Below are 14,926 nucleotides of genomic sequence, written 5' to 3'. Positions count from 1 at the left end.
TAAGCTCTGCTGGCTGCTCGGAGTCACCCGCTGGCGAACACTGGAATTACAATGTTTTAGTCTGAGGACCACAGGTCCACCACCAAGTGTTCTGGCTATGCTGCATGCTGCTGACACCTAAATCTACATGTGTATCCAAAAGCAGCACATACAATAAAAAAAAAAAAAAAACACAGTCCATAGCTTCTATAACAGCTTCTAAGTAGTGAACATCCAATTTTCTAAACAAACAGTATCTGCTCAATTAGTGAATTAACCCCTAATTGTCAGGTAAAATCACAAGTTAAATAGTAAATCCGGCCTGCCACAATTACATTAGAATAATTTCAAAATAGTATCAATATGTTTTGCGTGGTTTCTATTACCTTAATTACATAACAGGGCTAGAGCATATTATTGTAGTCTAATAAAATGGCACCTGATAGTACTTAATAAGAATGTGAAATAGATGCTTGTTTTTTTTTTTTTGTTTTTTTTTCAGAGCAGGTAAAAAGTTTGCTCAGCTTTTTGTGAATGTGAATGTCACCTCCGAAACACAGCATGTTTCTGCTTTGTGGTTCCTGTGGTACACAAAACTTTGTGGAGGAACAGATCGCATGTTTTCTGTGGAAAATGGAGGTCAGGTAACACATCTTTTATTTAATATGTGCCAGAAACAGTCATACGCTGACAATATGTATGTTATGCTAAATATATAAAAAGTAATAAATTCACAGGCAGGGATGAGCAAACTGAGTAATATTAGATTCACTGAATGTTTGCCGAACCCCATTAAAGTCTATGTCATTTTTTCAGGCCTTTTCCACGGCTTTTTGTTAAAAAAAAGAAGGGGAGGCTGGGCACTGCCATGAGGAACAGGTACCAATGTAAAAAAAAAATAGTAAAGTTCAGCAAAAGCTGGTGTTTTAAAGGACAACAATAAAAATACACAATTCTTTTAAATAACATGGTTGGGGGTGTCCTAAACCTGCACAAGAAGTTGCGCATCTACAGTGGGGACGGAAAGTATTCAGACCCCCTTAAATTTTTCACTCTTTGTTATATTGCAGCCATTTGCTAAAATCATTTAAGCTCATTTTTTTCCCTCATTAATGTACACTCAGCACCCCATATTGACAGAAAAACACAGAATTGTTGACATTTTTGCAGATTTATAAAAAAAGAAAAACTGAAATATCACATGGTCCTAAGTATTCAGACCCTTTGTGACACTCATATATTTAACTCAGGTGCTGTTCATTTCTTCTGATCATCCTTGAGATGGTTCTACACCTTCATTTGAGTCCAGCTGTGTTTGATTATACTGATTGGACTTGATTAGGAAAGCCACACACCTGTCTATATAAGACCTTACAACTCACAGTGCATGTCAGAGCAAATGCGAATCATGAGGTCAAATGGACTGCCTGAAGAGCTCAGAGACAGAATTGTGGCAAGGCACAGATCTGGCCAAGGTTATGAAAAAATTTCTGCTGCACTTAAGGTTCCTAAGAGCACAGTGGCCTCCATAATCCTTAAATGGAAGACATTTGGGACGACCAGAACCCTTCCTAGAGCTGGCTGTCCGGCCAAACTCAGCTATCTGGGGAGAAGAGCCTTGGTGAGAGAGGTAAAGAAGAACCCAAAGATCACTGTGGCTGAGCTCCAGAGATGCAGTCGGGAGATGGGAGAAAGTTGTAGAAAGTCAACCATCACAGCAGCCCTCCACCAGTTATGGCAGAGTGGCCCAACGGAAGCCTCTCCTCAGTGCAAGACACATGAAATCCTGCACCTGAAGGACTCCAAGATGGTGAGAAATAAGATTCTCTGGTCTGATGAGACCAAGATAGAACTTTTTGGCCTTAATTCTAAGCGGTATGTGTGGAGAAAACCAGGCACTGCTCATCACCTGTCCAATACAGTCCCAACAGTGAAGCATGGTGGTGGCAGCATCATGCTGTGGTGGTGTTTTTCAGCTGCAGGGACAGGACAACTGGTTGCAATCGAGGGAAAGATGAATGCGGCCAAGTACAGGGATATCCTGGACGAAAACCTTCTCCAGAGTGCTCAGGACCTCAGACTGGGCCAAAGCTTTACCTTCCAACAAGACAATGACCCTAAGCACACAGCTAAAATAACGAAGGAGTGGCTTCACAACAACTCCGTGACTGTTCTTGAATGGCCCAGCCAGAGCCCTGACTTAAACCCAATTGAGCATCTCTGGAGAGACCTAAAAATGGCTGTCCACCAACGTTTACCATCCAACCTGACAGAACTGGAGAGGATCTGCAAGGAGGAATGGCAGAGGATCCCCAAATCCCGGTGTGAAAAACTTGTTGCATCTTTCTGAAAAAGACTCATGGCTGTATTAGATCAAAAGGGTGCTTCTACTAAATACTGGGCAAAGGGTCTCAATACCTAGGACCGTGTGATATTTCAGTTTTTCTTTTTTAATAAATCTGCAAAAATGTTAACAATTCTGTGTTTTTCTGTCAATATGGGGTGCTGTGTGTACATTAATGAGGAAAAAAAAATGAGCTTAAATGATTTTAGCAAATGGCTGCAATATAACAAAGAGTGAAAAAATGTAAGGGGGTCTGAACACTTTCCGTCCCCACTGTATATGATGTACTCCAGCAGAAGTAACATTAAAAAAGAAAAAATATTTCTGCTAGATTACATTTCCTGGGTGGCTGGCTGGTTCTGTTTGTAAAAAATGCATGGGGTCATAGATAAGTGTCTGGTAAGGATTTTGAGAAGGAACTCATCCCATTTTTTAAGGGACAGTTCACATTGTTCACCAAAAATAAAAACGGCATGAGGTCCCCTTCATATTCACTACCAGAACTTAATGGCTAGCTAGAAAAGAGAGGGGCAGTGACCATGTGCCTCCCCCAATCCTGAACCATACCAGTCCATATGCCCTCAACATTAAGGGGATGCAAAGCCTCCCTCCCCTGCAAAGCTCATCATGTTGATGGGGTTAAGGGCCTCATCCTGACTTTCCTGTACTGCATGTTGGGGGGGGGGATTTATTTCAATCTGGAAGCCCTCTTTAACATCTTATTGCCGATGGCACGCACTTTTGCAGCCTCTTGGTTGGGAGGGCCTTTGCATACCGCATTGCAAACACAGCTGTGCCGAGAGCGCGCGCCCTACGTGCTCCTGACACAGTTACCGGCGTGTAACGGAAAGTTCCCGTTTGCTTTTGATCCCGGTGATCACATGATCAAAAACCCTGCCCAGCCTCCCAGCATCTGAAACCCCTTAAAGGGCCAGGAGGCGCTGGCACCAAGGTGTTAAGATACGGGGCCCACAAATATCTGGCTTTACCCCCTACAACATGAATGAATAATGAGTACCCTTTGTTACTCATTCACAAAAACAAGTAAAATAATAAATAAACACGCAGACACTGTGAAAAAGCCCTTAATTTAAAAAGAAAAACTTTACCCCTATGTAAATGCAATGCCATTCAGTGATGTAGATCCAACATCAGTCATGATGAATGGTGCCCCAATGACCTTCCAACATGAAGATCCTCTTCTGCTGATTCTCTTGTCCCACAATACAGCTCCCCATGGGACTTCTGAAGATTATGACTATATTTGGTCAATGATCCCACCTGAATCCCCAACCTAGGTAACCTCACTGACCAAATGTACTTGTGAATACCCTAAAATTTCTGACTGAATCTTTAAAGAGTCCCTATCTTCTTGCCTTTGCAGCTACAAATAAAAGGAGCGCAGACCAAGGGATGAAAGAGTCCAAAATAATTTATTAGTGTGTACTGAAAAGCAGCTAATGGATTTTGGGGATCAGGAAATTTCCCTCTTCTTAAGGCTGCAACAGGAGACAGGATAATGTATGTTGTAAATGTAAATGTCACTGATAAAATCATAATTCTACCAGAGTATCATGGATAACATACATACACATATGTGTACATATATTTGCATACATACATATACACATACATGTACATTTGCAAAGAAATGAAGACGAAGAAGTATGGATGGTAAGTGATAATGTGTAATAGGTTCATTTTTGGAATTATTATAATCAGATACTGCATGGTCAGTACATACCATTGAACATTGTAAATGTGCTTATAAATGTACTAAAAATTCTAACTGAATCATTAGAGTCCCTGTCATCTTGCCTATGCAGGGAAAGTGACAGGGCCTGTGTAAAGCCCACCCCATGGTCAGCTTTTACTCAGCTTCCTAATACTCCACCTTTGCTACTTCTTACATGTGTGGGAAGATTGATTATTTCCTAAGTTTTTTCGTTCATAAAAGTAATGATCAGACAAAGTGGATTTTTTTTTAATTTAGATGTAATACAGTTTGTGGAGTGTGTTGTGTAAACTAAGGGTTTTTTTCAGCTTTATCTTTTTTAGCATATGGAATGATCATAACTGTGATCATAATTCCAGTAGTAATTTAGACTAAATTGCACAAAACAGCAAACACGTACGTGGTATTATTGAAATAAAACATTGGAAAATGAATTCTAGGAGAATAAAAAATAGATTTCCTAAAGGGAACTCAGGTACAGGGATGTCATCTTTGTGGTCCCTAAAAATTAGGTTTGGTTCAATTCACACATTTAGATTCTAGAGAAAATTTTGGAGGTGTCCTGCGCAGATGGTTAATTGTGAGCTGCTACCACCACTGAGACAACTATATGGGTAGGGTCTTTTATGAAAAGTTTTAAAGGGACAGTGGGTATGGCACTGCTCTTTTTATTGTGACAGGTGTGTGTTTCAAATTAATTAAATTAATTAATTAAATTAATTGCTAAGTGCTTTGTGCTACTCTTTAAATCAACACATTAAATATATTGAAATATATATATATATATATATATATATATATATATATATATATATATATATATATATATATATATATATATATATATATATATATTGAAAATTATATATATATATTTTTATATTTTTTTTATTTAATGTGTTGATTTAAAGAGTAGCACAAAGCACTTAGCACTTTTCAACAAATAATTTGAAACACACACCTCTCAGCTTTTATTTACCTACATTTATCAATATTACTTCTCTTCTTGCTAGGCACATTTCAGAGGCCAGCTGAGCAAGTGAACAGAATCTATAATAATAAATTATAATATTGCAGTCCTGTGTATAATCTGAACACTGCTGCAGTGATTGCAAGGAAGAGGGACGTTTTGGGCTGACAAAAAAGCATGACTAGCTGCACACATTGCTTTCTGTAAATGTGCTGTGGAGATTCTGCTGCATTGTGGGAGAATAGTAATAAGAGCAATATGAATGGCAGAGGGCCAGAAAGGGACGGGTGAGTGGTGAAAATTTTCTTAGTAGCATTACTAAGCACCATAAGAGAGCTGCTCAGGACACTAGCCAACGGCTATGAAGGAGGCACTGCAGGGAAGATATTTAACAGAAGCATCCACCTACAGGTATACACACCTAACTAATGTGTTTGGGGCTGCATCCAATATATATATATATAGATATATATATATATATATATCTATATATATATACATGCTTTAAATGCACATAAAATCCAATAGAAGATTTTCGCTCAGTGCAAGTGATTAGAGATCTAATATAAAACTAATGTTGTTCATGCAGAATAACACCTCCATGTTCCTTTCAGTGCCATTGCAATACAATGGCAGAAGCACCTTCAACCAAGGTACCCACAGAATGAAAATGTTGGTAATGCTGAGTAAGGATGGTCCCGATGTTGGAGTCGAACGTAAGTTCGACTCCAACATAGGTGTTCGTTTGTTCGTAGAACAGATAAACATATGGGGCGCTCGCGGCAAGTTTGCCCACCGCGGAGCGCCCCATAATGCACTGTGAGATCGCAGTGCATTGACGGCTGCTGATTGGCTAAAGCCTGATCGCGATGTGCTGTGAGAGCCATGATTGGCCAAAGGCAGGGTGCCTTTGACCAATCATAGCTCAGGGGCTAAGTCCACGCCCCACTCTATATAAAGTTGCTGCTTACACGGCGGCCGTATATAGTGAATGAATGGAGATTAGGTAGGTAGTGTGTAGTGTGCAGTCAGTCAGTGTAATATATATATATATATATATATATATATATATATATATATATATATATATATATATATATATATATATATATATATATATATATATATATTACAGTTCAGAGTATATAGGGCAGTTAGTGTGGTATATATATATAATACAATTCAGAATATATAGTGCAGTCCGTATAGTATATATAATACAGTTCGGTGTATATTTTGTAGTCCGTATAGTATATATAATACAGTTCAGAGTATATAGTGCAGTCCGTGTAGCATACAGTGCCTTTAAAAAGTATTCATACCCCTTGACATTTTCCACTTTTTCTCATGTTACAACCAAAAAAATAAATGTATTTTATTTAGATTCTTTTATGTGATAGACCAACACAAAGTGGCATATAATTGTGAAGTAGAAGGAAAATGATAAATGGCCTTTCGAAATTAAAAAAAAAAAAAAAAAAATTGAAAAGTGTGCAGTGCATTTGTATTCAGCTCCCTTTACTCTGATATCCCTAATTAAAATCTAGTGGAACCAATTGCCTTCAGAACTCACCTAATTAGTACATAGAGTCCACCTGTGTGTAATTTAATCTCAGTATAAATACAGCTGTTTTGTGAAGCCCTCAGAGGTTTGGTAGAGAATCTTAGTGAACAAACAGTATCACGAAGGCCTAGGAACACACCAGACAGGTCAGGGATAAACTTATGGAGAAGTTTAAAGCAGGGTTAGGTTAAAAAAAATATTCCAAGCTTTGAACATCTCACAGAGCACTGTTCAATCCATCATCCAAAAATGGAAAGAGTACGGCACAACTGCAAACCTACCAAGACATGGCCGTCCACCTAAACTGACAGGCTGGGCAAGGAGAGCCATAATCAGAGAAGCAGCCAAGAAGCCCATTGTAACTCTAGAGGAGCTGCAGAGATCCACAGCTCAGGTGGGAGAATCTGTCCACAGGACAACTTCTAGTCGTGTACTCCACAAATCTGGCCTTTATGGAAGAGGGGCAAGAACAAAGCCATTGTTGAAAGAAAGCAAGAAGTCCCATTTGCAGTTTGCGAGAAGCCGTGTGGGGGACACAACAAACATGTGGAGGAAGGTGCTCTGGTCAGATGAGACCAAAATTGTATTTTTTGGCCTAAAAGCAAAATGCTATGTGTGGTGGAGAACTAACACTGCACATCACCCTGAACACACCATCCCCACCGTGAAACGTGGTGGCAGCATCATGTTGTGGGGATGCTTTTCTTCAGCAGGGACAGGGAAGCTGGTCAGAGTTGATGGGAAGATCGATGGGGCCAAATACAGGGCAATCTTAGAAGAAAACCTGTTAGAGTCTGCAAAAGACCTGAGACTGGGATGGAGGTTCACCTTCCAGCAGGACAATGACCCTAAACATACAGCCAGAGCTACAATAGAATGGTTTAGATCAAAGCATATTCATGTGTTAGAATGGCCCAGTCAAAGTCCAGACATAAATCCAATTGAGAATCTGTGGCAAGACTTGAAAATTGCTGTGCACAGACGCTCCCCATCCAATCTGACAGAGCTTGAGCTATTTTGCAAAGAAGAATGGGCAAACATGTCACTCTCTAGATGTGCAAAGCTGCTAGAGACCTACCCAAAAAGACTTGCAGCTGTAATTACAGCGAAAGGTGATTCTACAAAGTATTGACTCAGGGGGGCTGAATACAAATGCATGCCACACTTTTCACATATTTATTTGTAAAAAAATTTAAAAACAATTTATCATATTCCTTCCACTTCACAATTATGTTCCACTTTGTTTTGGTCTATCGCATAAAATCCCAATAAAATACATTTACGGTTTTGGTTATAACATATAAATGTATGGCCTCTGTGGTAAAGTACTGAGGTAAACAAAAATACATGTACCATCATCCAGGAATCAATAATTAGCAAGATTGGGAGCCTGATCCCCAGTCAGGCGACCAAGAAAGTAGGGGCGTATTGGACTATTGCGGTACGGTACACATGACAATATAAAGAATATACCAATAATATAAAAAAGTATAATCGATTTTATTGATGCACAAGACAATTCATGGTAATACATTACAGCGAAGTAAAAAATGAATAAAAATCAAGAACATTGGGGTCATGATTTTACAGTAAGACAGATCATCTCAGATATCGAATTCCTCGACTAGTTTCGCGGACACAACCGCTTCGTCAGGAGGGGATCTGAAGATGGTAAATTCTGACTAAACAGTCTAAACCTAACAATTGGGAAAAAGTACAATAAGATTTAACGGGAAAAAAATATAGAAATAATAATAAGACTGTGTTACAGCATCAAGGTTAAACCATATAATAAAAATTGCTGGGGGAAGGGACAAATCTGCTTACCCATGTCCCAACAGACCCCAAGCGCAGGGCTCCTCCACCAAGGGTAATCTCCCACGGCGACCCGGGGGAGCTGCAAAGATGACGAGGATGGTATGGATAAATATATTTATCAATTGGTAGGGTATGTTAAGTTGCCAAAAGGGGCCAGTGATAGGTAGGGAAGAAATAATAAAGGGGTGTAAGTGTAAAGAGTGATGGGATGAATGCATGGTGCACAAATAGGGTGAAAGTAGTGCGTGGGAATAGTGAGAAAATAACCAAAGAATTTGGTGGGAAAGTGTAATAGTGTAAAATAAGTGAGAGAGGGTGAGTGAAAGCAAAAGAGTGATGAAGATCAATTGAAAAAGAAAAGGTGGTGTGTGAGAAGGAAATGGAACCAAGGAAAGGGTAGAAGAAGGGAGGGAGGAAGAGGGGGGAAAAGAAAAAGAGGGGGGGGGGAGGGGGGTGGGGGAAGAGGGAAGAAAAGGAAGAGGAGAAAAAATCAATAGGGATAAAGGTGAAAGGGAAGGAAAGCAGAAAATAAAATGTGGGGTGTGAAGTAATTGGGGCAATAATACCTGGTACTAATATAACCATATGGAGGTGCCAGGAAAAGCACCCTAAAACAAGCCGGTAACGTGCTGGGCCAGAAGAGAGGTAGTATACATAGCAGGTAGCGGGCGGAGGCATAATGCAGCGTATTCGCCCCTGCCTGGAGTATCTAGAGGGGAGAAGGCAAGGTTAGGGTAGAACCAATGCAGGTGCCCAGGGGTACGGGACTGGGTAAACAATTAAGATAAGCAAACCCCTCTTACTTACGATGAGCTGGCGATAGTGCACTAACCCCGGGACCAGGAACCGATCGTCAACTAACAGGCAGAGCCTGCTATATGTAGCTCCCAACCAGGTGACGCTGACCACACGCCGGACGGACGCCGGCACGTGACGTCACAAGGTCAGAGGTCCCACACAACGCGCGCGTGCGAGAAGATCGCGCGCATGCGCACCTACCCTTAAGCGGCCGGGGACGGAGTCCCTACCAGGACAGGTGCAAGAGGGGGGGGCGGCCCCGTGTCGGAAACCAACCCCCCCACCAGGGATCTCACCGGGTCGCCGCAGAGAAGCACAGGGGGAGGGCTGCGCACCGGCTTCCAGCTTGGGAACACAGAGGGGAAGCAGAAAGTCCCAGTAAAACAACACTTGTAAATAGTTGATAAAAACAAATAGTAATAAGGCATAATGAAATGAATAGGAATATAGTAATAAATGACATAATAAGACATAAAGGGGTAAATTAGGGATTAGTTAAATACCCTAAGGCACTGATGCGGTCACCAACATGGCATAGACCCATTTAGACCTAACTACATAATACAATGTATATAAGTAACGGAGGGCCAAGACAACAACCACATGATTGGGTAAACCATGTGGAAAAATGGGGCGGGTAGCCAATAATTGGTGTCTAGCCGACCTAATGGGTGTCTGTCATGGAGGATTGGATCAGGGATAATTGTAAAAAGATAGTGATATAACGCAGGTAATAATAAATACTGTCTTGTGCATCAATAAAATCGATTATACTTTTTTATATTATTGGTATATTCTTTATATTGTCATGTGTACCGTACCGCAATAGTATAAATAAATACTGAGAGAGGCCCCCCCAAAAAGACATATAGTCGATGGGGGTGGATTAAAAATGAAGGGTGGGGTAATTGGGGCCAGAGAAGTGGAGGGCAAACCATTAGCCATGTCCACTCCAATAGCTCACCAATCACTCCCACTCGACATAAGTGCCGGGTGTGTTATCCACCCAATGTATACAGATAAATGTATGGCCTCTGTGGTAAAGTACTGAGGTAAACAAAAATACATGTACCATCATCCAGGAATCAATAATTAGCAAGATTGGGAGCCTGATCCCCAGTCAGGCGACCAAGAAAGTAGGGGCGTATTGGACTATTGCGGTACGGTACACATGACAATATAAAGAATATACCAATAATATAAAAAAGTATAATCGATTTTATTGATGCACAAGACAGTATTTATTATTACCTGCGTTATATCACTATCTTTTTACAATTATCCCTGATGCAATCCTCTATGACAGACACCCATTAGGTCGGCTAGACACCAATTATTGGCTACCCGCCCCATTTTTCCACATGGTTTACCCAATCATGTGGTTGTTGTCTTGGCCCTCCGTTACTTATATACATTGTATTATGTAGTTAGGTCTAAATGGGTCTATGCCATGTTGGTGACCGCATCAGTGCCTTAGGGTATTTAACTAATCCCTAATTTACCCCTTTATGTCTTATTATGTCATTTATTACTATATTCCTATTCATTTCATTATGCCTTATTACTATTTGTTTTTATCAACTATTTACAAGTGTTGTTTTACTGGGACTTTCTGCTTCCCCTCTGTGTTCCCAAGCTGGAAGCCGGTGCGCAGCCCTCCCCCTGTGCTTCTCTGCGGCGACCCGGTGAGATCCCTGGCGGGGGGGTTGGTTTCTGACACGGGGCCGCCCCCCCTCTTGCACCTGTCCTGGTAGGGACTCCGTCCCCGGCCTCTTAAGGGTAGGTGCGCATGCGCGTGCGCGCGATCTTCTCGCACGCGCGCGTTGTGTGGGACCTCTGACCTTGTGACGTCACGCGCCGGCATCCGTCCGGCGTGTGGTCAGCGTCACCTGGTTGGGAGCTACATATAGCAGGCTCTGCCTGTTAGTTGACGATCGGTTCCTGGTCCCGGGGTTAGTGCACTATCGCCAGCTCATCGTAAGTAAGAGGGGTTTGCTTATCTTAATTGTTTACCCAGTCCCGTACCCCTGGGCACCTGCATTGGTTCTACCCTAACCTTGCCTTCTCCCCTCTAGATACTCCAGGCAGGGGCGAATACGCTGCATTATGCCTCCGCCCGCTACCTGCTATGTATACTACCTCTCTTCTGGCCCAGCACGTTACCGGCTTGTTTTAGGGTGCTTTTCCTGGCACCTCCATATGGTTATATTAGTACCAGGTATTATTGCCCCAATTACTTCACACCCCACATTTTATTTTCTGCTTTCCTTCCCTTTCACCTTTATCCCTATTGATTTTTTCCCCTCTTCCTTTTCTTCCCTCTTCCCCCACCCCCCTTCCCCCCCCCCCCTTTTCCCCTTCCCCCCCCTCTTTTTCTTTTCCCCCCTCTTCCTCCCTCCCTTCTTCTACCCTTTCCTTGGTTCCATTTCCTTCTCACACACCACCTTTTCTTTTTCAATTGATCTTCATCACTCTTTTGCTTTCACTCACCGTCTCTCACTTATTTTACACTATTACACTTTCCCACCAAATTCTTTGGTTATTTTCTCACTATTCCCACGCACTACTTTCACCCTATTTGTGCACCATGCATTCATCCCATCACTCTTTACACTTACACCCCTTTATTATTTCTTCCCTACCTATCACTGGCCCCTTTTGGCAACTTAACATACCCTACCAATTGATAAATATATTTATCCATACCATCCTCGTCATCTTTGCAGCTCCCCCGGGTCGCCGTGGGAGATTACCCTTGGTGGAGGAGCCCTGCGCTTGGGGTCTGTTGGGACATGGGTAAGCAGATTTGTCCCTTCCCCCAGCAATTTTTATTATATGGATTAACCTTGATGCTGTAACACAGTCTTATTATTATTTCTATATTTTTTTTCCGTTAAATCTTATTGTACTTTTTCCCAATTGTTAGGTTTAGACTGTTTAGTCAGAATTTACCATCTTCAGATCCCCTCCTGACGAAGCGGTTGTGTCCGCGAAACTAGTCGAGGAATTCGATATCTGAGATGATCTGTCTTACTGTAAAATCATGACCCCAATGTTCTTGATTTTTATTCATTTTTTACTTCGCTGTAATGTATTACCATGAATTGTCTTGTGCATCAATAAAATCGATTATACTTTTTTATATTATTGGTATATTCTTTATATTGTCATGTGTACCGTACCGCAATAGTCCAATACGCCCCTACTTTCTTGGTCGCCTGACTGGGGATCAGGCTCCCAATCTTGCTAATATTTGGTTATAACATGACAAAATTTGGAAAATTTCAAGGCGTATCAATACTTTTTCAAGGCACTGTTTATAATACAGTTTAGAGTATATAGTGTAGTCCGTATAGTATATATAATACAGTTCAGAGTATATAGTGCAGTCCGTATAGTAAATATAATACAGTTCAGCGTATATAGTGCAATCCGTGTAATATATATACTACAGTTCAGAGTATATAGTGCAGTCCGTGTAGTATACATATTACAGTGGAGAGTATATAGTACAGTCAGTGTAGTATATATAATATAGTGCAGGGTAAATAGTGCAGTGCAGCATATATAATACAGTGTATTGAAGTGGTTAAATGGAACCCTATGACAGAAGTAAGAAAAAAAACAGCGTGGGGTCCCCACCAAAATCCATACCAGGCCCTTCGGGTCTGGCATAGATTTTAAGGGGAACTCCACGTCATTCATTTTTTTTTTTTTAAAAACAGCGTGGGGTCCCCCCCCCAAAATCCATACCCCCTCCCTGATCCATACCAGGCTACATGCCCTCAACATGGAAAAAAAAAAGAAAAGTGTCCCGCAAATGTCCATCCATCTTCAATCACGCCACCTGACAGACCCGAAAAATAGAAAAAATGTAAAAAGCTCTGCCTCGCTGGGAAGCCTCCCGACGACTGCTGTCTCTTGGCTTTGACAGCTGTTATGTAGGCAAGGGCGGGGGCCACCCGGTGATGTAACCGAGTGACCCCACCCCTTCTGACGTCATGTGACATCAGAGTGGGGCGAGGTCATCGGGTTACGTCAGCGGGTGGTCCCTCCCTTGCCTATATAAGAGCTGTCAAAGGGAAAAGACAGCACAGCGGACACTTTTTTTTTTTTTTTTTTTTTAAATAAAGGAATTGTCAAAAACTGTCTGTTGTGGTTTTTACTTTTTGACACTTTTTTTGGTGAATGGGTATGGATATGGGTACAATGTACCCATACCCATTCACATGGGGGCGGGATCTGGGGGCCCCTTTGTTAAAGGGGGCTTCCAGATTCCGACAACCAATGGCCAGGGTTGTCAGGAAGAGGCTCTTGTCCCCATCAACGTGGGCACAAGGTGCTTTGGGGTGGGGGGGCACAGAGCCCCCCCAGCACCAAAACACCCACCCCCCCATGTTAAGGGCATGTGGCCTGGTATGGTTCAGGAGGGGGGGTCGCTCGCTCGTCCCCCTTTCTATCCTGACCTCCAGGCTGCATGCTCGGATAAGGGTCTGGTATGGATTTTGGGGAGGACCCCTTGCCAATTTTTAAAAAAATGTTGGCATGGAGTTCCCCTTAATATCCATACCGGACCCGAAGGGCCCGGTATGGATGGGGGGGGGAGGCATCCAATGCCGCTTTTTTTTCCTTTTTTAATGTATATTACCGGGAGCTGGCAATACAGTACAGCCGCAAACAAGTTTAAATTACATTTTTTTCCTTTAGAAGTGTCATTATTACTGTGGCACTATTCTACACATCGCACAGATGCACCACTTTACAGGCATACTAAAGGAATATTTCATTTTTATTGTTTCACTGAAAGCAATTATTAAAATCACTGCTTCTGAAAAAATGGTTGTTTTAAAAACTTTTTTTTGCATTGATACATGTCCCTTGGGGCAGTGCCCGGGTCCCCATACACTTTTTATGGTAATAAATTGCATATAAGCCTTTAAAATGAGCAATTTTGGTTTTTCATGTTTGTGTCCCATAGACTTTAATAGGGTTCGCATTTTCGCTAGAACTTTTTGCCTGTTCGTGGTGTTCTGATGTAACGGGGGGGGGGTGTTCGACCTATCCCTAATACTAAGACTGAGACCTCGGAAACCTACTAAGAAGCACTGTGCAATGCATTGATTAGATACATTTGCAGCATTTCTCTGCAGCCACTTCTCTCAAACCAGGACTTTGAATACAGGTGTCTTTGGTTTTGTGGGTTCCTGGGACGCTTTGTATAGTAATGATATTATATGAGCAGTAAGTTAAAAAAAGGAAAGAAGAGGGTATTGCAAAAGATAAAAGTAATTATTTCATTTCTTTAAGGAAAGAAAGTTTGTTGGAGGAGCAGGACAAATAAGTGAGAAGATAATGGAGCTTCTTCAAGATCGAGTCAAGCTTGAAAGACCAGTGGTCAGACTTGACCAGTCTGGGGATAATGTCATTGTGGAAACCTTAAACCATGAAAGCTATCAGGTAAGTGCATACATTTCTCAAAATCTACAACCTGCTATATAACTGGTTATTTACATGAAGATAGGGGATACATGGATGAGTGAAACGAATGAATGCAAATATGAGTAAAATTACACTGAGTGTTTGAACTTTGGAGATAACAACAATTTTTTTTAGGGGACGTTGTTTGTTTCAGCTTCAAAAAACTACCTGCAATGCTAACTGTCAGATTAACTTCTGCTCTTAACCAAACTATCAAACCATCAAATGGCCGGTGTCATA

General features: G+C 41.5%; 1 protein-coding gene across 1 annotated transcript in view; it reads left to right on the top strand.

Moving 5' to 3' along the window:
- The window catches only part of LOC141128789 (amine oxidase [flavin-containing] A-like), a 201,021-nt gene that overhangs the window by 130,388 nt on the left and 55,707 nt on the right, over window positions 1-14,926 (top strand). Inside the window, exons 6-7 of the mRNA XM_073616286.1 lie at window positions 482-623; window positions 14,516-14,665. Coding sequence (XP_073472387.1) covers window positions 482-623; window positions 14,516-14,665 — 292 coding nt within the window. The remainder of the gene's footprint in view (window positions 1-481; window positions 624-14,515; window positions 14,666-14,926) is intronic.

Source organism: Aquarana catesbeiana, linkage group LG02 (assembly GCF_042186555.1).
Source record: "Aquarana catesbeiana isolate 2022-GZ linkage group LG02, ASM4218655v1, whole genome shotgun sequence".
Lineage (NCBI taxonomy): Eukaryota > Metazoa > Chordata > Amphibia > Anura > Ranidae > Aquarana > Aquarana catesbeiana.
Note: the sequence above shows the minus strand (reverse complement) of the source record. Positions and strands in the feature narration are given on the sequence as shown.